This window comes from Pseudorasbora parva, chromosome 7 (genome assembly GCF_024679245.1).
Source record: "Pseudorasbora parva isolate DD20220531a chromosome 7, ASM2467924v1, whole genome shotgun sequence".
NCBI lineage: Eukaryota > Metazoa > Chordata > Actinopteri > Cypriniformes > Gobionidae > Pseudorasbora > Pseudorasbora parva.
Window position 1 is genome coordinate 660683 of NC_090178.1, and position 25596 is coordinate 686278.

General features: G+C 49.3%; 1 protein-coding gene across 7 annotated transcripts; it reads left to right on the top strand.

The window, feature by feature from the left end:
- Positions 1 to 452: 452 nt before the first annotated feature.
- Positions 453 to 25596, top strand: spag1b (sperm associated antigen 1b). Of its 7 annotated transcripts, XM_067449472.1 has the most exons (17): positions 453 to 537; positions 2988 to 3105; positions 3725 to 3884; positions 4790 to 4870; positions 4964 to 4990; positions 5144 to 5176; positions 9045 to 9115; positions 10791 to 10895; positions 11016 to 11153; positions 14294 to 14424; positions 14988 to 15094; positions 15240 to 15327; positions 15420 to 16010; positions 19571 to 19694; positions 23227 to 23353; positions 24960 to 25088; positions 25178 to 25596. In XM_067449472.1, exons 2-17 carry the CDS (start codon positions 2993 to 2995, stop codon positions 25271 to 25273), a joined length of 2121 nt encoding a protein of 706 aa, XP_067305573.1. In that variant the 5' UTR covers positions 453 to 537; positions 2988 to 2992; the 3' UTR covers positions 25274 to 25596. The 7 variants fall into 7 exon arrangements, with proteins under 7 accessions (XP_067305573.1, XP_067305572.1, XP_067305575.1 ...); XM_067449471.1 differs by lacking the exons at positions 4964 to 4990; positions 5144 to 5176 and adding an exon at positions 4904 to 4963; XM_067449474.1 differs by lacking the exons at positions 4964 to 4990; positions 5144 to 5176 and adding an exon at positions 4904 to 4963 and having other exon boundaries at positions 15243 to 15327.

A 25596-nucleotide genomic window follows, 5' to 3' on the forward strand; every position in this document is an offset into this window, starting at 1 on the left:
GTGTGTGTGTGTGTGTGTGTGTGTGTGTGTGTGTGTGTGTGTTCTCGCAGTGAACACCAGAGGGCGGTGTTGAACTTATATTCTTGACTACATTAGCGCTGTGGAGTGTGTGAAGGAGCCATACTGTGAGAAAGTAAATGTGCGGGTTAAGTATCGTAGTTATAACTTAGATAACTTTTTCTTAGAGGGGTTACTAAAGATATTAACAGATGAATTGTCAATAAATTGTTTGGAAACTAAAAAAAAATCAATACGAGATTGATATGAGCCTGCTTTGTTTTGCCATGTATATGACATTTTAGAAGGGCATTTTCCCTCCATATATCCACCAGTTCAAAGCGCTCCATAAATTCGTTTAAGTTTAATTTCTTGAAGTGGAAATACGAGGAACTTATAAGGAAAAACCGTTGTGTTCTGACGTCACGCCTGCTCGCCGCTGAGCCACGCCCACGCCGTGTTTGCGTTGCCATGGGAACCTGAGGCGAGTGGAGCTCGTGCTGTGATCAGACTCTTCTCTTCTGTCTTTATCGCGGTTTGGTGAGCTTACGAGTCTCAAACTCAACCATTATCATTATTTCTCTCTCTCTCTCACTCTCTCTCTCTGTGTGTGTGTGTGTGTGTGTGTGTGTGTGTGTGTGTGTGTGTGTGTGTGTGGTTTGAGGACAGATATGTGAGGTAAATATTGTAGCGACTCGCCTAAAGTCATAAAGTATATCATGTTTTGGCTTTGTGTTTGAATACAGTCATTATTATTAGCATGATGGATTAGCACTTGGATTAAACCCTATTTCGACAGGTGTGTGTGTGTGTGTGTGTGTGTGTGTGTGTGTGTGTGTGTGTGTGTGTGTGTGTGTGTGTGTGTGTGTGTTTGAGAAAGTGTGTGAGTGTATGTGTGTAAGTGAGAGTGAATGAGTGTGTGTGTATGTGTGAAAGTCTGTGTGAGTCTCCCCACTTCTTTCTTCAAAAGTGTGTTTAACTGTTTGGAAGCAGATCTCCTAGAAGTGGTGAACTCCTCACTTCTCTATGGGACTTTTCCAACCGCCCTTAAAACTGCAATAGTTAAGCCTCTTCTGAAAAAGAGAAATCTGGATAACTCCATACTGAGCAACTACAGACCAATCTCAAATCTCCCCTTCATAGGCAAAATCATCGAAAAAGTTGTTTTCAATCAGTTGAACAAATTCTTACACTCGAACGGATTCTTTGACAGTTTTCAATCTGGTTTCCGTCCACATCACAGCACAGAGACAGCGCTCATAAAGATTATAAATGATATTCGCTTGAATACTGATACAGGCAAAACATCAATTCTGGTACAACTGGACCTCAGTGCTGCATTCGACACTGTTGACCACAACATACTTCTAGACAGGCTGGAAAACTGGGTCGGGCTTTCTGGGATGGTCCTCAAATGGTTCAGGTCTTAGAAGGGAGAGGTTATTATGTGAGTATAGGAGACCATAAGTCTGAGTGGACGTCCATGACATGCGGAGTCCCACAAGGGTCCATTCTAGCACCACTCCTGTTTAACCTGTATATGCTGCCACTGAGCCAAATAATGAAAAAGAACAATATTGCTTACCACAGTTATGCTGACGACACCCAGCTCTACTTAGCACTATCACCTAATGACTACAGCCCCATTGACTCCCTGTGCAAATGCATTGATGAAGTTAACAACTGGATGTGCCAAAACTATCTTCAGTTAAACAAAGACAAAACCGAAATCACTACATTTGGAAACAAAGATGAAATTCTCAAGGTGAACGCATATCTTGAGGCTAAAGGCCTGATAACAAAAAATCAAGTCAGGAATCTTGGAGTGATTTTAGAGTCAGACCTGAGTTTCAGTAGTCATGTCAAAGCAATAACTAAATCAGCATACTATCATCTGAAAAATATTGCAAGGATTAGATGTTTTGTCTCCAGGCAAGACTTAGAGAAACTGGTTCACGCTTTCCTCACCAGTAGGGTGGACTATTGTAATGGCCTTCTCACCGGCCTTCCCAAAAAGACCATTAGACAGCTGCAGCTCATACAGAACGCTGAGCAGAACCAGAAAATATGACCATATCACACCAGTCCTCAGGTCTTTACACTGGCTTCCAGTTACATTTAGGATCGATTTTAAAGTTCTATTACTTGTTTATAAATCACTCAATGAGCTAGGACCCCAATACATCGCAGATATGCTGATTAAATACAAACCCAACAGATCACTCAGATCAGCAGGATCAAGTCAGTTAGAAATACCAAGAGTTCACTCAAAGCAAGGAGAGTCTGCCTTTAGCTATTATGCCAGCCGCAGCTGAACCGGCTTCCTGAACAGATCAGATGTGCTCCAACAGTAGCCACATTCAAATCCAGACTCAGAACACATCTGTTCAGCTGAGCGTTTACTGAATGGGCACTGTGTGTGTGTGTGTGTGTGTGTGTGTGTGTGTGTGTGTGTGTGTGTGTGTGATGGGTAGGTTGAGGGAGATAGAATATACAGTTTGTACAGTATGAAATCCTGTACAAACTGTGTGTGTTTGTGTGTGTGTGTGTGTGAAACTCTGTGTGAGTGAGACAGTGTGTGTGTGTGTGTGTGTGTGTGACAGTGTGTGTGTGTGTGTGTGTGACAGTGTGTGTGTGTGTGTGTACCTACTTAAACGTAGGGGGCAGATTGTACACAGAAGTGAGCTAAACCTGTTCTCAGTGTAAAAACGGTATAAAATATAGCAAATATTTATTTTTATTGTACAAATGCAAAAAGTTTTCTTGTAGGGTTAGTGTGTGTGTGTGTGTGTGTGTGTGTGTGTGTGTGTGTGTGTGTGTATATTAGGGTTACAGTATTTATAAAAATACTCTATGCAGTGTCTCAATTTACAGTAGATATCTAAGTGTGTGTGTGTGTGTGTGTGTGTCTCTCTCTCTTTCTCTGTGTGTGTCTGTGTGTTTTTCTCTCTCTCTCTTTGTGTGTGTATGTGTGTGTGTGTGTGTGGCAGGTGTCATGAGTGCTCCAGGCTCCAGCTGCGGGTCGGTTCCTGTAGAGCATCTGGACTACAGCTTCATCCAGAGCTGCTCAGACCTCAAACATCTGGAGAAGATCCTGAGAGTTCTGCGGTGAGACCCGTCTGTTGTGTGTGTGTGTGTGTGTGTGTGTGATGGGTAGGTTTAGGGGCAGTGTGTGTGTGTGTGTGTGTGTGTGTGTGTGTGTGTGATGGGTAGGTTTAGGGGCAGTGTAAGGGGATAGACAATACGGTTTGTACAGTATAAAAACCATTACGCCTCTGGAATGTCCCCACAATTCACAAAAACAAACGTGTGTGTGTGTGTGTGTGTGTGTGTGTGTGTGTGTGTGTGTGTGTGTGTGTGTGTGTGTGTGTGTGATGGGTAGGTTTAGGGGCAGTGTGTGTGTGTGTGTGTGTGTGATGGGTAGGTTTAGGGGCAGTGTGTGTGTGTGCGTGTGTGTGTGTGATGGGTAGGTTTAGGGGCAGTGTGTGTGTGTGTGTGTGTGTGATGGGTAGGTTTAGGGGCAGTGTGTGTGTGTGCGTGTGTGTGTGTGTGTGTGTGTGTGATGGGTAGGTTTAGGGGCAGTGTAAGGGGATAGACAATACGGTTTGTACAGTATAAAAACCATTACGCCTCTGGAATGTCCCCACAATTCACAAAAACAAACATGTGTGTGTGTGTGTGTGTGTGTGTGTGTGTGTGTGTGTGATGTGCTGCTGGTGTTCCTCAGGTCCGGTCAGCAGGGCTTCTTCCCTCATCTGATTGAGTTCTGTGAGAGACACATCGAGAAACTGGAGCCGAAGTCTCGAGTCCTGAGGAAGGAGAATCGTGCTGCCTCGGCCGCCGATCTCTCCACAGAGGAATGGAGGAGCATCTCTGAGGACCTGCAGGTGTTCAAGAGTTAAACACACACACACACACGCACACACACACACGCACACACGCGCACACACACACACGCGCACACACGCGCACACGCGAACACGCGCGCACGCACGCACACACGCACACACGCACGCACGCACGCACACGCACACACACACACACGCACACACGCACGCACGCTCGCACACGCACACACACACACACACACACACACACAGTGCAGTTACTCAGTGCATGAGTTATGATTCATGTATCAGTTATTGAGTTAGCATAACTCTCTTATATTATCGGCACTGAACAGCAAACCATATTTGAGTGTACAGAACCCGTTTCATTTGGTACATTAGTTTGATTCTGTTATGTTTAAAACAATTTTACATATACATTTATACATTTGTATTTGAGATATATTTATTTAAATTTTAAGCATGCCAAGATAATTTATCATGAAAATATGACCATATATGATTGTTATAGTCAGGCGTGTGTGTTCTCACACTCATGATTTATTTTTCTCCGTCATGCCCTGATGGAGTTTCGGTTCCTTTGGTCGCCTTTGGCTTGGCTTGCTCAGTTGGGGACACTAACATTATGATCAGAGTTATTCAACTAAATATACAAATAACATTAATTAATGAGGTCTTATTTAATTCTATAAACTGTAATACTGATCTGCCAACATTGTCTCTCTCTGATAAATTAAAATAAGCTGATAACATCACTGTTTACTCCAGAACGACTGTACAGCCAAATCTAATTCTGCTGCAGTATTGTCCTGTTTAACACTGAAGCTGCTCTGACACAATCGCCGCTGGAGAAGAGCGATAGAAATAAAGATGACTGATTGATTGACTGACTGACTGACTGATTGATTGATTGATTGATCAGTGTTGTGTGGTGTGTTTCTCAGATGTGGGAGAGAAGCATCAGATCAGAAGAACTGGAGCTGAAGCGAAGACCCATAATCAGTGATGCTGAAATCCTGCCGCCAGTTCGTTCCTCAGATGGCCCGGTTCAGGTTCAGGTTCGTTCCTCTGAAGGCCCGGTTCAGGTTCATTCCTCAGACGGCCCAGTTCAGGTTCAGGTTCGTTCCTCTGAAGGCCCGGTTCAGGTTCATTCCTCAGACGGCCCGGTTCAGGTTCAGGTTCGTTCCTCTGAAGGCCCGGTTCAGGTTCATTCCTCAGACGGCCCAGTTCAGGTTCAGGTTCGTTCCTCAGATGGCCCGGTTCAGGTTCAGGTTCGTTCCTCTGACGGCCCGGTTCAGGTTCATTCCTCAGACGGCCCAGTTCAGGTTCAGGTTCGTTCCTCAGATGGCCCGGTTCAGGTTCAGGTTCGTTCCTCTGACGGGCCGGTTCAGGTTCGTTCCTCAGACGGCCCAGTTCAGGTTCAGGTTCGTTCCTCAGATGGCCCGGTTCAGGTTCGTTCCTCAGACGGCCCGGTTCAGGTTCGTTCCTCAGACGGCCCAGTTCAGGTTCAGGTTCGTTCCTCAGACGGCCCGGTTCAGGTTCAGGTTCGTTCCTCAGACGGCCCAGTTCAGGTTCGTTCCTCAGACGGCCCGGTTCAGGTTCAGGTTCGTTCCTCTGAAGGCCCGGTTCAGGTTCATTCCTCAGACGGCCCAGTTCAGGTTCAGGTTCGTTCCTCAGATGGCCCGGTTCAGGTTCAGGTTCGTTCCTCTGACGGCCCGGTTCAGGTTCATTCCTCAGACGGCCCAGTTCAGGTTCAGGTTCGTTCCTCAGATGGCCCGGTTCAGGTTCAGGTTCGTTCCTCTGACGGGCCGGTTCAGGTTCGTTCCTCAGACGGCCCAGTTCAGGTTCAGGTTCGTTCCTCAGATGGCCCGGTTCAGGTTCGTTCCTCAGACGGCCCGGTTCAGGTTCGTTCCTCAGACGGCCCAGTTCAGGTTCAGGTTCGTTCCTCAGACGGCCCGGTTCAGGTTCGTTCCTCAGACGGCCCAGTTCAGGTTCAGGTTCGTTCCACAGGTTTAGGTTTAGGTTCAGGTTCAGGTACAGGTTTAGGTTCAGGTTCAGGTACAGGTTTAGGTTCAGGTTCAGGTTCAGGTTCAGGTTCAGGTTCGTTCCTCTGACGGCCCAGTTCAGGTTCGTTCCACAGGTTTAGGTTTAGGTTCAGGTTCAGGTACAGGTACAGGTACAGGTACAGGTACAGGTACAGGTACAGGTACAGGTACAGGTTTAGGTTCAGGTTCAGGTTCAGGTTCAGGTTCAGGTTCAGGTTCAGGTTCGTTCCTCTGACGGCCCGGTTCAGGTTCGTTCCTCAGACGGGCCGGTTCAGGTTCGTTCCTCAGATGGCCCAGTTCAGGTTCAGGTTCGTTCCTCAGATGGCCCGGTTCAGGTTCAGGTTCGTTCCTCAGACGGCCCGGTTCAGGTTCGTTCCTCAGATGGCCCAGTTCAGGTTCAGGTTCGTTCCTCAGATGGCCCGGTTCAGGTTCGTTCCTCAGACGGCCCAGTTCAGGTTCAGGTTCGTTCCTCAGACGGCCCAGTTCAGGTTCAGGTTCGTTCCTCAGATGGCCCGGTTCAGGTTCAGGTTCGTTCCTCAGACGGCCCGGTTCAGGTTCGTTCCTCAGACGGCCCAGTTCAGGTTCAGGTTCATTCCTCAGAAGGCCCGGTTCAGGTTCGTTCCTCAGATGGCCCAGTTCAGGTTCAGGTTCGTTCCTCAGATGGCCCGGTTCAGGTTCAGGTTCGTTCCTCTGACGGGCCGGTTCAGGTTCGTTCCTCAGACGGCCCAGTTCAGGTTCAGGTTCGTTCCTCAGATGGCCCGGTTCAGGTTCGTTCCTCAGACGGCCCAGTTCAGGTTCAGGTTCGTTCCTCAGATGGCCCGGTTCAGGTTCGTTCCTCAGACGGCCCGGTTCAGGTTCGTTCCTCAGACGGCCCAGTTCAGGTTCAGGTTCGTTCCTCAGACGGCCCGGTTCAGGTTCAGGTTCGTTCCTCTGAAGGCCCGGTTCAGGTTCATTCCTCAGACGGCCCAGTTCAGGTTCAGGTTCGTTCCTCAGATGGCCCGGTTCAGGTTCAGGTTCGTTCCTCTGACGGGCCGGTTCAGGTTCGTTCCTCAGACGGCCCAGTTCAGGTTCAGGTTCGTTCCTCAGATGGCCCGGTTCAGGTTCGTTCCTCTGACGGCCCGGTTCAGGTTCAGGTTCGTTCCACAGGTTTAGGTTTAGGTTCAGGTACAGGTTTAGGTTTAGGTTCAGGTTCAGGTTCGTTCCTCAGACAGCCCAGTTCAGGTTCAGGTTCGTTCCTCAGATGGCCCGGTTCAGGTTCAGGTTCGTTCCTCTGACGGCCCGGTTCAGGTTCGTTCCACAGGTTTAGGTTCAGGTTCAGGTACAGGTACAGGTACAGGTACAGGTACAGGTACAGGTACAGGTTTAGGTTTAGGTTTAGGTTCAGGTTCAGGTTCAGGTTCAGGTTCGTTCCTCTGATGGCCCGGTTCAGGTTCGTTCCTCAGACGGCCCGGTTCAGGTTCGTTCCTCAGATGGCCCAGTTCAGGTTCAGGTTCGTTCCTCAGACGGCCCGGTTCAGGTTCAGGTTTGTTCCTCAGACGGCCCAGTTCAGGTTCAGGTTCGTTCCTCAGACGGCCCAGTTCAGGTTCAGGTTCGTTCCTCAGATGGCCCGGTTCAGGTTCAGGTTCGTTCCTCAGACGGCCCGGTTCAGGTTCGTTCCTCAGACGGCCCAGTTCAGGTTCAGGTTCGTTCCTCAGACGGCCCGGTTCAGGTTCGTTCCTCAGACGGCCCAGTTCAGGTTCAGGTTCGTTCCTCAGACGGCCCGGTTCAGGTTCGTTCCTCAGAGGGCCCAGTTCAGGTTCAGGTTCGTTCCTCAGACGGCCCGGTTCAGGTTCGTTCCTCAGAGGGCCCAGTTCAGGTTCAGGTTCGTTCCTCAGACGGCCCGGTTCAGGTTCGTTCCACAGGTTTAGGTTTAGGTTCAGGTACAGGTTTAGGTTCAGGTTCAGGTTCGTTCCTCAGACGGCCCGGTTCAGGTTCGTTCCTCAGACGGCCCGGTTCAGGTTCGTTCCTCAGACGGCCCAGTTCAGGTTCGTTCCTCAGACGGCCCAGTTCAGGTTCAGGTTCGTTCCTCAGACGGCCCAGTTCAGGTTCAGGTTCGTTCCTCAGACGGCCCAGTTCAGGTTCAGGTTCGTTCCTCAGACGGCCCGGTTCAGGTTCAGGTTCGTTCCACAGGTTTAGGTTTAGGTTCAGGTACAGGTTTAGGTTTAGGTTCAGGTTCGTTCCACAGGTTTAGGTTCAGGTTCAGGTTCAGGTTCAGGTACAGGTACAGGTTCAGGTTCGTTCCTCAGACGGCTCGATTCAGGTTCAGGTTCGTTCCACAGGTTTCGGTTTAGGTTCAGGTACAGGTTTAGGTTTAGGTTTAGGTTCGTTCCACAGGTTTAGGTTCAAGTTCAGGTACAGGTTCAGGTTCAGGTTCAGGTTCAGGTTTAGGTTTAGGTTCAGGTACAGGTACAGGTTCAGGTTTAGGTACTGGTACAGGTTTAGGTTTAGGTTTAGGTTTAGGTTTAGGTTTAGGTTCAGGTCAAGGTTCAGGTCCAGGTTTAGGTCCAGGTTCAGGTTCAGGTCCAGGTCAAGGTTTAGGTCCAGGTTTAGGTCCAGGTACAGGTTCAGGTCCAGGTCCAGGTCCAGGTCCAGGTCCAGGTTTAGGTTCAGGTTCAGGTTCAGGTACAGGTACAGGTCCAGGTTCAGGTTCAGGTCCAGGCTTAGGTCCAGGTTCAGGTCCAGGCTTAGGTCCAGGTTCAGGTCCAGGTTCAGGTTTAGGTCCAGGCTTAGGTCCAGGTTCAGGTCCAGGTTTAGGTTTAAGTACAGGTTCAGGTCCAGGTTCAGGTCTAGGTTTAGGTCCAGGTTCAGGTCCAGGTCCAGGTCCAGGTCCAGGTCAAGGTTTAGGTCAAGGTTTAGGTCCAGGTTCAGGTCCAGGTCCAGGTCAAGGTTTAGGTCCAGGTTTAGGTCCAGGTTTAGGTTCAGGTCCAGGCTAAGGTTTAGGTTCAGGTTCAGGTCCAGGTCCAGGTCCAGGTCTAGCTTCAGGTCCAGGTCTAGGTCCAGGTCCAGGTTTAGGTCCAGGCTTAGGTCCAGGTTCAGGTCCAGATTCAGGTCTAGGTTTATACGCTGAGCAGATCTCAGTCTTGAAACGTTTCCCATCTGCTCCACATTCCCTCAGAGAAGCGTCAGCACTGCAGTGAAGACTGAGAGAGCAGCCGGCGTCCCACGGCCGTACGCAGACTGGGACAGGTGAGTGTGTGTGTGTGTGTGTGTGTGTGTAATTCACCCTTCGAGGCAATTTTGATTGACAGGCGCTCTGACCAATCACAATGCCTATATTGTGTGTCCCCCAGTTGCTTTCCGCCATTTGTCCGACAAACAAAACAAACCACCACACTTAGTAGACTGACGGCGTTTTTAACGTGAAAGATGGTCAGAATGAAAATGGCCAGCAGGGATCCAGACAGGCTCGGCGATGCAGTTTCATCCGTTCCCGAAACCTCCCGAAACCTCATCTGTCATTTCAGACAACGCTCTACACAAACTTCATGTCTGACTTGTGTCATACAAGTCTAGCTTACTGGTACAGTAATTTACATGGTTTATCATATTTGGTATTTAAATCCTTATTTACAAAGCGTGAAAAACAACACACCTGTCATTGCTGTAGTGACAGAAGATGGGTTTCCGTTTTCGGTTCGCCTTCGCCACTAACGTTATAACAGCGGTTACGGGCTGCGGTGTCATTTTCCTGCCACTGTTGTGGAGGACTGGCCTGTCATACTGGGGCTTTACAGAGGTCCAGGGTATAGATAAGACCAATGAGCACAGAAACCTGTGGAGCTAACCACACATGATGTCCTGACAGCACACTTAATAATGTTACGGTTGGATAACTGAATATGATGTTATATATTATCTTTTAATGATTATAATAGTGAGCAGAGAGTTATATACCCGGCTTGCTTTACGGGATCAGTGTTGCTCATTAATGTTGTTCTCCTCAGTCTCAATCGCCGGCTGATGCGGCGGTTCAGCTTTACTCTGTGACCTGTAGGCTACGGCTACGATCTTTATTTAGTTTATCTCATTTCGAGTCACGTTCACATCCTGAATAAATCCCTCAAATGCATATAGCAGACCTTCCTGTCTGCTTCTGTCTGAAATCAACATGTGGTTTTCCCAGAAAGGGTTCAGTATTTCCCCGGGGAGTGCAGGAACTAACGGTGGGAGCGCCACTGCGGGGATCGAACGCTTGTCAGACATATAATAATAATAATAATGCGTTCAATTTATATAGTGCTTTTCTAGGCACTCAAAGCGCTTTACATAGAAGGGGGAAATCTCCTCAGCCACCACCAATGAGCAGCACCACCTGATGATGCGACGGCAGCCATATTGGGCCAGAACGCTCACCACACACCAGCTGATTGGTGGAGAGGAGACCGAGTGATGAAGCCAATCAGGAGAGGGGGATGATTAGGAGGCCATGATGGACAGGGGCCAGTGGGCAGATTTGGCCAGGATGCCGGGGTTACACCCCTACTCTTTATCGAAGGACATCCTGGGATTTTAAACGACCACAGAGAGTCAGGACCTCGGTTTAACGTCTCATCCGAAAGACGGTGCTCTTTGCCAGTATAGAGTCCCCATCACTATACTGGGGCGTTAGGACCCACACAGACCTCAGGGAGAGCGCCCCCTGCTGGCCTCACTAACACCTCTACCAGCAGCTCCTGGTTTTCCCAGTTGGTCTCCCATCCAGGTACTGACCAGGCTCAGCCCTGCTTAGCTTCAGTGGGAGACCAGTCTTGGGCTACAGGGTGATATGGCTGCTGTCACTAAGGGGGCGGGTCTTTGCGAAGGATGAATTGTGTGTGTGTGTGTGTGTGTGTGTGTTTGTAATTGTGTGTTCTGGCTGCAGGTTCGATGTGGAGGCTGAGTGCAGTAAGATAGACGAGAGTCCCACACACATCATCTGCCCAGAGCGACCCACAGTCAAACAGACAGTCAACAGCACAGGTCAGAGGTCAGCAACACTACAGCTGCTGTGTGTCACTTGTGCTCAAACTAAAATAATGACAGACAGACAGTATGTGTGTGTGTGTAACTGATGGCCAGTGTGTGTGTGTGTGTAACTGATGGCCAGTGTGTGTGTGTGTGTAACTGATTGGCAGTGTGTCCCTCCAGCGCAGGACAGAGCCGCTCTCGCCCGCCGGGAGAAAGAGAAGGGCAATGAGGCGTTCAGAGCGGGAGAATATGAGGAGGCCGTGGCGTTTTACAGCCGGTGAGGAGAGTGTGTGTGTGTGTGAGAGAGAGAGAGAGAGAGAGAGAGCGGTGACGTGCAGTGACGACGTGTGTGTGTGAGTGAGCGGTGACGTGCAGTGATGTGTGTGAGTGAGTGAGCGGTGACGTGCAGTGACGTGTGTGTGAGAGAGAGAGCAGTGACGTGCAGTGACGACGTGTGTGTGTGTGAGAGAGAGAGAGCGGTGACGTGCAGTGACAACGTGTGTGTGTGAGTGAGCGGTGACGTGCAGTGACGTGTGTGTGTGTGTGAGAGAGAGAGCGGTGACGTGCAGTGATGTGTGTGTGTGAGTGAGCGGTGACGTGCAGTGACGTGTGTGTGTGTGTGTGTGTGAGAGAGAGAGCGGTGACGTGCAGTGACGTGTGTGTGTGTGTGAGAGAGAGAGCGGTGACGTGCAGTGATGTGTGTGGGTGAGTGAGCGGTGACGTGCAGTGACGTGTGTGTGTGTGTGTGTGTGTGTGTGAGAGAGAGAGCGGTGACGTGCAGTGACGTGTGTGTGTGTGTGTGTGTGTGTGTGTGAGAGAGAGAGCGGTGACGTGCAGTGATGTCTGTGTGTGAGTGAGCGGTGACGTGCAGTGACTGTGTGTGTGTGTGTGTGTGCGGTGACATGCAGTGATGTCTGTGTGTGAGTGAGCGGTGACGTGCAGTGACTGTGTGTGTGTGTGTGTGTGAGTGAGCGGTGACGTGCAGTGATGTGTGTGTGGGTGTGGGTGTGTGTGAGTGAGCGGTGACATGCAGTGATGTCTGTGTGTGTGTGAGAGAGAGAGAGAGCGGTGACGTGCAGTGATGTCTGTGTGTGAGTGAGCGGTGACGTGCAGTGACGTGTGTGTGTGTGTGTGTGTGTGTGTGTGTGTGTGTGTGTGTGAGAGAGAGAGCGGTGACGTGCAGTGATGTCTGTGTGTGAGTAAGCGGTGACGTGCAGTGACTGTGTGTGTGTGTGTGTGTGTGAAAGAGAGAGCGGTGACGTGCAGTGACGTGTGTGTGTGTGTGTGAGAGAGAGAGCGGTGACGTGCAGTGACGTGTGTGTGTGTGTGTGTGTGTGAGAGAGAGAGCGGTGACGTGCAGTGACGTGTGTGTGTGTGTGTGTGAGAGAGAGAGCGGTGACGTGCAGTGATGTCTGTGTGTGAGTGAGCGGTGACGTGCAGTGACTGTGTGTGTGTGTGTGTGTGCGGTGACATGCAGTGATGTCTGTGTGTGAGTGAGCGGTGACGTGCAGTGACTGTGTGTGTGTGTGTGTGTGAGTGAGCGGTGACGTGCAGTGATGTGTGTGTGGGTGTGGGTGTGTGTGAGTGAGCGGTGACATGCAGTGATGTGTGTGTGGGTGTGGGTGTGTGTGAGTGAGCGGTGACGTGCAGTGATGTGTGTGTGGGTGTGGGTGTGTGTGAGTGAGCGGTGACATGCAGTGATGTCTGTGTGTGTGTGAGAGAGAGAGAGAGCGGTGACGTGCAGTGATGTCTGTGTGTGTGTGTGTGTGTGTGTGTGTGTGTGTGAGAGAGAGAGCGGTGACGTGCAGTGATGTCTGTGTGTGTGTGAGAGAGAGAGTGAGCGGTGACGTGCAGTGATGTCTGTGTGTGTGTGTGTGTGTGTGTGTGTGTGAGAGAGAGAGCGGTGACGTGCAGTGATGTCTGTGTGTGAGTGAGAGAGAGAGTGAGCGGTGACGTGCAGTGACGTGTGTGTGTGTGTGTGTGTGTGTGTGTGTGAGAGAGAGCGGTGACGTGCAGTGATGTCTGTGTGTGTGTGAGAGAGAGAGAGAGCGGTGACGTGCAGTGATGTCTGTGTGTGAGTGAGCGGTGACGTGCAGTGACGTGTGTGTGTGTGTGTGTGTGTGTGTGTGTGAGAGAGAGAGCGGTGACGTGCAGTGATGTCTGTGTGTGAGTAAGCGGTGACGTGCAGTGACTGTGTGTGTGTGTGTGTGTGTGAAAGAGTGAGCGGTAACATGCAGTGATGTGTGTGTGGGTGTGGGTGTGTGTGAGTGAGCGGTGACATGCAGTGATGTGTGTGTGGGTGTGGGTGTGTGTGAGTGAGCGGTGACATGCAGTGATGTCTGTGTGTGTGTGAGAGAGAGAGAGAGCGGTGACGTGCAGTGATGTCTGTGTGTGTGTGTGTGTGTGTGTGTGTGTGTGTGTGTGTGTGAGAGAGAGAGCGGTGACGTGCAGTGATGTCTGTGTGTGTGTGAGAGAGAGAGAGAGCGGTGACGTGCAGTGATGTCTGTGTGTGTGTGTGTGTGTGTGTGTGTGTGTGTGTGTGTGAGAGAGAGAGAGAGCGGTGACGTGCAGTGATGTCTGTGTGTGTGTGTGTGTGTGTGTGTGTGTGTGTGTGTGTGAGAGAGAGAGAGAGCGGTGACGTGCAGTGATGTCTGTGTGTGTGTGTGTGTGTGTGTGTGTGAGAGAGAGAGCGGTGACGTGCAGTGATGTCTGTGTGTGTGTGAGAGAGAGAGAGAGCGGTGACGTGCAGTGATGTCTGTGTGTGAGTGAGAGAGAGAGTGAGCGGTGACGTGCAGTGACGTGTGTGTGTGTGTGTGTGTGTGTGAGAGAGAGCGGTGACGTGCAGTGATGTCTGTGTGTGTGTGAGAGAGAGAGAGAGCGGTGACGTGCAGTGATGTCTGTGTGTGAGTGAGCGGTGACGTGCAGTGACGTGTGTGTGTGTGTGTGTGTGTGTGTGTGTGTGTGTGTGTGAGAGAGAGAGCGGTGACGTGCAGTGATGTCTGTGTGTGAGTAAGCGGTGACGTGCAGTGACTGTGTGTGTGTGTGTGTGTGAAAGAGAGAGCGGTGACGTGCAGTGATGTGTGTGTGGGTGTGGGTGTGTGTGAGTGAGCGGTGACATGCAGTGATGTCTGTGTGTGTGTGAGAGAGAGAGAGAGCGGTGACGTGCAGTGATGTCTGTGTGTGAGTGAGCGGTGACGTGCAGTGACGTGTGTGTGTGTGTGTCTGTGTGTGTGTGAGAGAGAGAGAGAGCGGTGACGTGCAGTGATGTCTGTGTGAGTGAGCGGTGACGTGCAGTGACTGTGTGTGTGTGTGTGTGTGTGTGAGAGAGAGAGCGGTGACGTGCAGTGATGTCTGTGTGTGAGTGAGCGGTGACGTGTGTGTGTGTGTGTGTGTGTGTGTGTGTGTGTGTTTGTGCAGGAGTTTGTCTCTTGTGTCTTCAGTCGCCGCTCTGAACAACCGTGCTCAGGCTCACATCAGACTAGAGCGCTGGAGCGCAGCCCTGACGGACTGTGAGGAGGTGCTACAGCTGGAGCCAGACAACGCCAAAGGTGTGTGTGTGTGTGTGTGGAGCAGAGGCAGACAAAGTACTCTATTACTTGAGTAAAGTAGTTAGCCTGTCAAGCCAGACCCACATCCAGATGTTTGGTCTGGAAGCTCCCCATTGACGGCTCAATCTGAGGGGCGGGATAAACGGCTGTCTGTCAAACTCCCTCTGCACGCGATTGGATAGCGCTACAACCATAAATGCACATTATGCCATCATGGTTTAAGCCAGTCAGTGACGCTCCATCTGACACACTAGCAGACGACTAACTTAAACTCATTTAAATACTTGTAGAAAAGTTACAAAGCTGCTGTCACTTTAAGGCCGAATGCACGGATCCAATACACTGATACACATCTGATATTCTCACACTGGTTACGCTCTTCTTTCTCACAGACGTTTAGATTTTTTCACATTTTATGAGACATGCGTGTAGTTACTCCAGCTCTGGTGAGGAGCTGCTACAGCTGGACTACACAAGTTGACTTTACATTTCACAGTCAATGTAACTACTGTTTGCTTTAATAACGTGTGTGTGTGTGTGTGTGTGTGTGTGTGTGTGTGTAGCTTTACTGCGCCGTGCTACTGTGCACAAACATCTGGGTCGTCTGCAGGAGTCCCATGATGACCTGAGAGCTGTTCTTCAGATGGAGCCGCACAATCCCACGGCACTGGTACACGTACACACACACACACACACACCATACCCACACGAGACACACACACACACACTTTGTGATTGACAGAAGAAAGTCCCTCAGGTTTAAATGACGTGAGAAAACGATTGGTCTGATCTATCCCGTGACCTCTGACCTTCAGAAGCTCCTGGCAGACGGGGCGGAGCAGGAGAGACGCGGAACAGGCAGGAAGATCCTCATTCAGGAAGTGTGTGAAGAGGAGGATGAAGGTAGGAGGAGAGAGGAACTGTGTGTGTGTGTGTGTGTGTGTGTGTGTGTGTGTGTGTGTGTGTGTGGTATATCAGATGTACTGTGTGTCCAGATGCTCAGGAGGCAGAGAGAGGAATCCTGAGAAACGCCTACAGTGCTGGACACGCCCCTGCGGGAGCTCCACCCTCTGGACACGCCCCCGCGGATGCTCCACCCTCTGGACACGCCCCCGCGGGAGCTCCACCCTCTGGACACGCCCCCGCGGATGCTCCACCATCTGGACACGCCCCCACGGATGCTCCACCCTCTGGACACGCCCCCACGGGAGCTCCACCATCTGGACATGCCCCCACGGGAGCTCCACCATCTGGACACGCCCCCGCGGATGCTCCACCCTCTGGACACGCCCCCGCGGATGCTCCACCCTCTGGACACGCCCCCACGGGAGCTCCACCATCTGGACACGCCCCCGCGGATGCTCCACCCTCTGCACACGCCCCCGCGGATGCTCCACCCTCGGGACACGCCCCCACGGGAGCTCCACCATCTGGACATGCCCCCACGGGAGCTCCACCATCTGGACACGCCTCCGCGGATGCTCCACCCTCTGGACACGCCCCCACGGGAGCTCCACCATCTGGACACGCCCACCTGGAGAACGGGGAGAAACACACACAAAGCATCTCTGAACACACAGCAGCAGGTACACACACACACACTCATACACTACACACTGTCTCACACACAACACACACATTTCCCTCACACACACATGCATAACACACACAGTCTCACACAAACACTCACACAAACACACACACACACACACGCTCTCTCACACAAACTCCCACACTCAGGTGTTATTAGTTCTGTTGATCATGTTAAAGCCTTTCTTTAAAGTGAATTTCGTTTTGTATAAATTGTATATTAATTTTAATCAATGTGTCATCAGCCAATTGGCTGGATTTTATAAAAAATACGCAAATATAGCAGACAATGACATGGAGGCGCTGCGTGACAACGGGTTAAATGAACAACTACTAAAAAAGAGGTTAGTAGCCAATTATTTCAGACACAATATATAAATAAATAGGCCACTTAAAGTGTGTATTACAAATAAATTACTAATGTAAGTTAACAAAAATTAGCATTGCATTTGCAATCCTGTGAACCTGCAGCACGCCCACCTTCCACAGCCCTGTGTTTATAATAAATGTTGTAAAATAATCAGATCAGGCATAAGATAGGGAATGTGTGTGTACATATTGTGAATTCATTTATTAAACGCACTTACCTAGCGACAGATGAGCCTAACGAAAGCGTTATCTTTAAAGCTGCCCTGGAATGATCTGATCAATATGTTCAACTGTCCTCTGATATCTACAGAGGGTGTGTGGCTGATTTAAGGGCATTACTCCTGTATTACTTTTGAGTTACTTTCACCAAAATAACTTCAGAAGTAGCTCTTAACATTATAAGATGTAGACAGAGAGCATTTTACATCCAGCAGAAGGCGATATGATGAAGAATAATGACATGGGCCATCCAGGCTAACAATAGAGAATTGGCAAAGAAGTGAATGCTCAAGACAATGCAAGAAATCACGACGATCCAACTCTGTTATAAGTATTAGAGGTCAAGTGATTATCTGGCAATATCTGGGAATAGCTTCTGTTCATAGACACAACAGAACTGTGTAAACTCTAAGTTATGACAATATGCGCATTCGTTCTTTTCTTATTTTTGCGAGATAGTTATTTCGGTTTTAGACAAAGGTTGCATTTGACTGCATTTGCATTTGACTAGCCTACGCTCTTGTCCTTATCTCTGATAAAGCAATGCGCATCCATCTCGCGAATGTACAGTAGGGATGAGACGGTGGGGACATTTTCCCACCGGTTAATCAAAGTGTGATGACATCACCGGTATCTGGGCTTTCACATCACTATTCTATCGACCCGAAAGGAGCATGCGCACCGCCGCTCAGGCATTAATGACGGGAGCGGATGCAAAGCGAGTGCTTTCAATGAATTCCTATAAAAGTTAAGCTTCCATATGAACTGAAAACGCGCCAGTGCGCGCACACACTGAATGACAGCTCATTATAAATGCGCGCTCTGTGCGGCAAAGCAGATTTTAGTTTCGGTTTAAAATTAGCCTATCATTCTTAATGAAATACACAACACAATGACAAACGCCCTTTAATAGGCGCTTTTACATTTCACTTTGAAACCGAATCTTCCGCGATCATCTGTCAGCTCAAGATCACACGTTCGGCTCATGCTTAGCAGACACCTTCCGTTTTTATTTGAACGGCCTGTTCTCTAACTGAACTAAATGACTGTATTACTATAAAAAATCTAAACGACGGTGTCACGGTGTGCAGTAGTCTTATTCTGTCATCTCCACCTAAGTGTTGTTTAGGCATTAGGCCTATAGTCTGGCTCAGCAGCGCGCGCCTCGTCTCTCGTCCGTTCTTCGACGACAGAGCCTTTAAACCTTCTTTAGCCACTTTCCCACCGGCCAGCGCGAGCACAGAGGCTGAAATCATGCGTGCGCAATAAACACGTACGCCTTTTTACGCCTAAAATATTACTGAAAATTGATTAGTAATGCCTTACACTACTGCGTTACAGCAAAAAGTAATAAGTTACTGTAATGTATTACTTTTGTATGTTACATTTACATTTAATCATTTAGCAGACGCTTTTATCCAAAGTGACTTACAAAAAAAGGGGAGAGCAATAGAAGCAACGGAACAGACAAGGCCAACAACCTGTAAGAGCTGTAAGAAATCTCAATTAATTAGCACAATACACAACAATTTTTTTTTTTTTTTTTTTTTTTTTAAAGACAGACATCTACAACAAAAACTCACGTACGCAATATACAGAACACTGGATTCTGATAGTTATGATAAGTATGTAACATACCCGCCTGAAGGCACAAATCCGGATGAGAGACGTAGATATGATCCCGGAGTGTGCGCTTTTGGTCGTTGCTGTTGTGATCAGTAAGTGCTATTCTGTATTGGTCAAGTGCAAATGGAAAAGATGTGTCTTAAGATGTTTTTTAAGAATGGCTACAGACTCGGCAGCACGAATTGAGATCGGCAGGTCATTCCACCAGGTGGGAACGGTCCAGGAAAATGTCCGTGAGAGCGATTTCATGCCTCTTTGGGATGGAACCACGAGTCGCCGCTCACTCGCAGAACGCAAGCTTCTGGAGGGTGTGTAAGTCTGAGCAAGTGAATTTAGGTATATTGGTGCAGAGCCAGTGGTTGTTTTGTAGGCGAGAACTAGTGCCTTGAATTTGATGCGAGCAGCCATTGGCAACCAGTGCAGTTTGATGAAGAGAGGCGTAACATGCGCTCTCTTCGGCTCATTAAAGACCACTCTCGCCGCTGCATTCTGGATCAGCTGCAAGGGTTTGATAGTGCATGCTGGAAGCCCAGCCAGAAGAGCATTACAATAGTCCAGTCTGGAGAGAACAAGAGCTTGAACCAGGAGTTGTGCAGCCTGTTCTGATAGGAAGGGTCTAATCTTTCTAATGTTGTATAAAGCAAATCTGCAGGACCGGGCTGTTGCAGTAATGTGGTCAGTGAAGTTTAACTGGTCATCAATCACAACTCCAAGGTTTCTGGCTGTCCTTGATGGAGTTATGGTCGATGAACCAAGCTGAATGGAGAAATTTTGATGAAGTGCTGGGTTGGTTGAGAAAACAAGTAATTCTGTCATTGCAAGATTGAGTTTAAGATGATGCTCTTTCATCCAGTCAGAAATGTCTGTCAGACAGGCAGCGATACGAACACTGACTGTAGGATCATCTGGTTGAAATGAAAAGTAGAGTTGAGTGTCATCCGCATAGCAGTGATAGGAGAAGCCGTGTTTCTGAATGACAGAACCTAATGATGACATGTAGATGGAGAAGAGAAGTGGTCCAAGGACTGAGCCCTGTGGAACCCCAGTAGCTAGATTATAAGACTTAGACACTTCACCTCTCCATGACACCCTGTAGGACCTACCAGAGAGGTAAGACCTGAACCACTGGAGAGCAGTTCCTGAGATCCCCGTCCTCTTAAGTGTTGACAGGAGGATCTGGTGGTTAACTGTGTCAAAAGCAGCAGACAGATCCAGCAGGATGAGCACTGAGGATTTGGAAGCTGCTTTTGCCAGTCTCAGTGCCTCAGTTACCGAGAGCAAGGCAGTCTCAGTTTACATTCTACAGTCTACATTACGTGTGTGTGTGTGTGTGTGTGTTCAGAGTCTCAGCTGCTGAAGGACGAGGCCGGCCGTCTGTTCCGGAGCGGAAGCTTTCAGGAGGCGGCGGAGCGATACACTCACTGCCTTCAGCTCCAACCACACGAGTGTGCCGCTTACACCAGCAGGTGTGTGTGTGTGTGTGTGTGTGTGACAGCAGGACATGTAGACACCTGACGTGTGTGTGTGTGTGTGTGTGTGTGACAGCAGGACACGCAGACACCTGACGTGTGTGTGTGTGTGTGTGTGACAGCAGGACATGTAGACACCTGACGTGTGTGTGTGTGTGTGTGTGTGTGTGACAGCAGGACATGTAGACACCTGACGTGTGTGTGTGTGTGTGTGTGTGTGTGTGTGTGTGAGACAGCAGGACACACAGACAGCTGACACGTGTGTGTGTGTGAGAGACAGCAGGACACGCAGACACCTGACGTGTGTGTGTGTGTGTGTGTGTGTGTGTGTGTGTGTGTGTGTGACAGCAGGACAGGCAGACAGCTGACGTGTGTGTCTGTGTGTGTGTGTGTGTGTTTGTGAGACAGCAGGACAGGCAGACACCTGACATGTGTGTATGTGTGTGTGTGTTGACAGCAAGACAGGCAGACAGCTGAAGTGTGTGTGTGACAGCAGACACGTGTGTGTGTGTGACAGCAGGACACGCAGACAGATGACACGTGTGTGTGTGTGCAACAGCAGGACACGCAGACAGATGACACGTGTGTGTGTGTGTGTGTGTGTGTGTGTGTGACAGCAGGACACGCAGACAGATGACACGTGTGTGTGTGTGTGTGTGTGACAGCAGGACACGCAGACAGATGACACGTGTGTGTGTGTGACAGCAGAACAAGCAGACAGCTAACGTGTGTGTGTGTGTGTGTGTGTGTGAGACAATAGGACACGCAGACAGCTAACGTGTGTGTGTGTGTTTGTGTGTGACAGCAGGACACGCAGACAGCTAACGTGTGTGTGTGACAGCAGGACACGCAGACAGCTAACGTGTGTGTGTGTGTGTGTGACAGCAGGACACGCAGACAGATGACACGTGTGTGTGTGAGAGCAGGACACGCAGACAGATGACACGTGTGTGTGTGTGACAGCAGGACATGCAGACAGCTAACGTGTGTGTGTGTGTGTGTGACAGCAGGACACGCAGACAGCTAACGTGTGTGTGTGTGTGTGTGACAGCAGGACACGCAGACAGATGACACGTGTGTGTGTGACAGCAGGACACGCAGACAGATGACACGTGTGTGTGTGTGTGACAGCAGGACACGCAGACAGCTAACGTGTGTGTGTGTGTGAGACAACAGGACACGCAGACACCTGACGTGTGTGTGTGTGTGTGTGTGTGTGTGTGACAGCAGGACACGCAGAAAGCTGACACGTGTGTGTGTGTGTGTGACAGCAGGACACGCAGACAGCTGACGTGTGTGTGTGTGTGTGTGTGTGAGACAGTAGGACACGCAGACGCCTGACGTGTGTGTGTGTGTGTGTGTGTGTGTGTTGACAGCAAGACAGGCAGACAGCTGAAGTGTGTGTGTGTGTGTGTGTGTGTGAGACAGCAGGACACGCAGACAGCTGACACGTGTGTGTGTGTGTGTGTGTGAGACAGCAGGACACGCAGACACCTGACGTGTGTGTGTGTGTGTGTGTGTGAGACAGCAGGACAGAAAGACAGCTGACTTGTGTGTGTGTGTGTGTGTGTGTGAGACAGCAGGACAGAAAGACAGCTGACTTGTGTGTGTGTGTGTGTGTGTGTGTGTGTGTGTGTGTGTGTGTGTGTGTGTGTGTGTGTGTGAGTGACAGCAGGACAGGCAGACAGCTGACGTGTGTGTGTGTGTGTGTGAGACAGCAGGACAGAAAGACAGCTGACTTGTGTGTGTGTGTGTGTGTGTGTGAGACAGCAGGACAGAAAGACAGCTGACTTGTGTGTGTGTGTGTGTGTGTGTGTGTGTGTGTGTGTGTGTGTGTGTGTGTGAGACAGCAGGACAGGCAGACAGCTGACGTGTGTGTGTGTGTGTGTGTGTGTGTGTGTGTGTGTGTGTGTGTGTGTGTGAGACAGCAGGACAGAAAGACAGCTGACTTGTGTGTGTGTGACAGCAGGACAGGCAGACAGCTGACGTGTGTGTGTGTGTGTGTGTGTGTGTGTGAGACAGCAGGACAGGCAGACAGCTGACGTGTGTGTGTGTGTGTGCTTGTTTTTGTGACATATCAGGACAAAAATGTGTATAATAACATGTGTATGACACAGGTATTACAGAAAATGGTGACATATCAGGACATTACCCCATGTCCCCACTTTTCAAAATGCTTATAAATCATACAGGAGGAGTTTTTTTGAAAAAGTAAAAATGCAGAATGTTTCCTGTGATGGGTAGGTTTAGGGGCTGTGTGTGTGTGTGTGTGTGTGATGGGTAGGTTTAGGGGCAGTGTAAGGGGATAGACAATACGGTTTGTACAGTATAAAACACATTACGCCTATGGAATGTCCCCACAATTCACAAAAACAAACATGTGTGTGTGTGTGTGTGTGTGTGAGACAGCAGGACAGAAAGACAGCTGACTTGTGTGTGTGTGTGTGTGAGACAGCAGGACAGAAAGACAGCTGACTTGTGTGTGTGTGTGTGTGTGTGTGACAGCAGGACAGGCAGACAGCTGACGTGTGTGTGTGTGTGTGTGTGAGACAGCAGGACAGAAAGACAGCTGACTTGTGTGTGTGTGTGTGAGACAGCAGGACAGGCAGACAGCTGACGTGTGTGTGTGTGTGTGTGTGTGTGTGAGAGACAGCAGGACAGAAAGACAGCTGACTTGTGTGTGTGTGACAGCAGGACAGGCAGACAGCTGACGTGTGTGTGTGTGTGTGTGTGTGTGTGAGACAGCAGGACAGGCAGACAGCTGACGTGTGTGTGTGTGTGTGTGAGACAGCAGGACAGGCAGACAGCTGACGTGTGTGTGTGTGTGTGTGTGTGTGTGTGAGACAGCAGGACAGAAAGATAGCTGACACGTGTGTGTGTGTGTGTGTGTGAGACAGCAGGACAGGCAGACAGCTGACGTGTGTGTGTGTGTGTGTGTGAGACAGCAGGACAGAAAGACAGCTGACTTGTGTGTGTGTGTGTGTGTGAGACAGCAGGACAGGCAGACAGCTGACGTGTGTGTGTGTGTGTGTGTGTGAGACAGCAGGACAGAAAGACAGCTGACTTGTGTGTGTGTGTGTGTGTGTGTGTGTGTGTGTGTGTGTGTGTGTGTGAGACAGCAGGACAGGCAGACAGCTGACGTGTGTGTGTGTGAGACAGCAGGACAGAAAGACAGCTGACGTGTGTGTGTGTCTGTGTGTGTGTGAGACAGCAGGACAGGCAGACAGCTGACGTGTGTGTGTGTGTGTGTGAGACAGCAGGACATGCAGACACCTGACGTGTGTGTGTGTGTGTGTGTGAGAGACAGTAGGACATGCAGACACCTGACGTGTGTGTGTGTGTGTGTGTGTGTGTGTGTGTGTGAGAGACAGCAGGACATGCAGACACCTGATGTGTGTGTGTGTGTGTTTGTGTGTGTGTGTGACAGCAGGACACGCAGACACCTGACGTGTGTGTGTGTGTGTGTGACAGCAGGACAGGCAGACAGCTGACACGTGTCTGTGTGTGTGTGTGTGTGTGTGTGTTTCAGAGCGCTCTGCTACATCAAACTCCAGCGCTTCACTGAAGCCCGGCAGGACTGTGACTCCGCCCTTCAGCTCCAGCCCACCAATAAGAAAGCTTTCTACAGACGTGCACTGGCCAATAAGGGCTTGAAGGTGAGTGTGTCACCGTGACGACCCGTTAACCCCTCCCACAATCATCATCAACAGATGTATTATTATATGCATGTTGAGTCAGAATAACTTCACCTCTTCTCTGATGACGAGGGCGGGGCCAGCTGTCACTCACATGAGATCAGCCAATAGCAAACCACAGCCATCCAATCAGCTCCTCCCTCACAGTCGTCATGAAGGGCAAAATTAGCTTTATTCGTTCGGGTCACATGACGTCCCAGTAGCTTTGGCCGCCATCTTTACGACCGACGGTCCCAGTATCGCCTGCTATATGATGTGGAACAGCCGAAAGAGGAACCCCGGACTGGTATTTTATTATTTTATGAAGAACAAACTTCATATCATGTTAAATAATAAACATGTTATCATGTTAAATAATAAACATGATTTCATAGCCTTGTTCCTGTACTATCATGAAGGGATGACGTGTGTGTCTGAAGGAGTGGATGAATTATACTTTCGGTATGTTCTCTGTGAAGGCTTTATACTGCCGTGCGTTTATGAGCTCAAGTGTTTGATTGAGATTATCTCCATTCATCAAAAATGGGTCAGGAAAAGTTCCCGGAGATTGGGTTTGGGTTAGGTTTAGGGTTAGATTGGGTTTAGATCCATTCGGTTCGGGAGTTAGAGATAACGTAACGACACTGACAGCGTGTGCGTTTGCACCATACACTGTAAACAAATATGGCCGTAGTGTCCGTGACGTCACCCATCGGATGTTGAAGAAAAATGTCACATGCAATATCTTAAAGGAGCGGTGAAACACTCAGGTTCAGTCAATCTCATGTCAATCTTGAGTACCTATAGAGGAGTATTGCATCCTTCATATCTCCGAAAAGTCTTTAGTTTTATTATATTTATAAAAGAAATATGGGCTGTACCGAGTCTTTCCGGAAAAAAACGAGTGCCTGGAGGCGTATCGAGTGGGCGGAGCTAAAGAATGACGAGACGCATCAAGTGGGCGGAGCTAAAAAATGACGAGGCGTATCAAGTGGGCGGAGCTAAAGAATGATGAGGCGTATCGAGTGGGCGGAGCTAAAGAATGATGAGGCGTATCGTTAGCTCCGCCCACACGATACACCTCATCATTCACACACACACACACACAGTCAAGTAAAGTCATCTTTATTGATATCGCTCTTCTCCAGCGGCGATTGTGTCAGAGCAGCTTCAGTGTTAAACAGGACAATACTGCAGCAGAATTAGATTTGGCTGTACAGTCGTTCTGGAGTAAACAGTGATGTTATCAGCTTATTTTAATTTATCAGAGAGAGACAATGTTGGCAGATCAGTATTATAGTTTATAGAATTAAATAAGACCTCATTAATTAATGTTATTTGTATATTTAGTTGAATAACTTGGTTAATAATTTAAGTTAAACAACATATTTAAATAGCAAACCCCAGCCATCCAATCAGCTCCCCACAGACACACTCAAGCCCCGCCCACATTTGTTCTTGTTTGTGAAGCGATTCACTCGATATAGGGGACCATGATGAGTTTGAATATGATCACACACCTGTGTGTGTGTCTGCGTATGTGTGTGCGTGCGTGTGTCTGTATGCATGTGTATATCTGTGTGTGTAGGATTACGGTGCGTGTCGTTTGGACCTGCAGCAGGTGTTACGTTTGGACGCAAGTGTGACGGAGGCGGCACAGCAACTGATGGAGCTCACACACCCATCAGGAGCTCGCAGGATCATTCACATCACTGAGGTCTCTCTCGCACACACACACACACACACACACACACACACACAAACACACACACACTATCTCAGGTCTGAGATAATCTCTCTGTGCAGGTGGATGATGCTGATGAAGATGAGGGCGGGGCACACACACCTGCTGTACACAATGAAGAAGAAAAACATCCGCCCACCTTTCCTGACAGACACTGATCCTTTACACTCACTCACTCACTCACACCCACTCACTCACACACACACACTCACTCACTCACACTCTCAATCACACACACACTCTCTCAATCACACACACACTCACTCACACACTCACTATCTGAGGAGCACAGAGAAAAACATTCAGCGTTTGGTTTATTTGGTTTTCTGTTGTTCACATTTTTTACTGGGTTTGTGTCTCAGTTATCTGAATGAGGTGTGTTTGCTGTCTTTATTTACCGTTTGAATGAGTATATCAACAGTGCTGTCTTTCTCTGTACAGTGAAACACCTGTATTCTCTACCCCTTTTACAATAAAGACT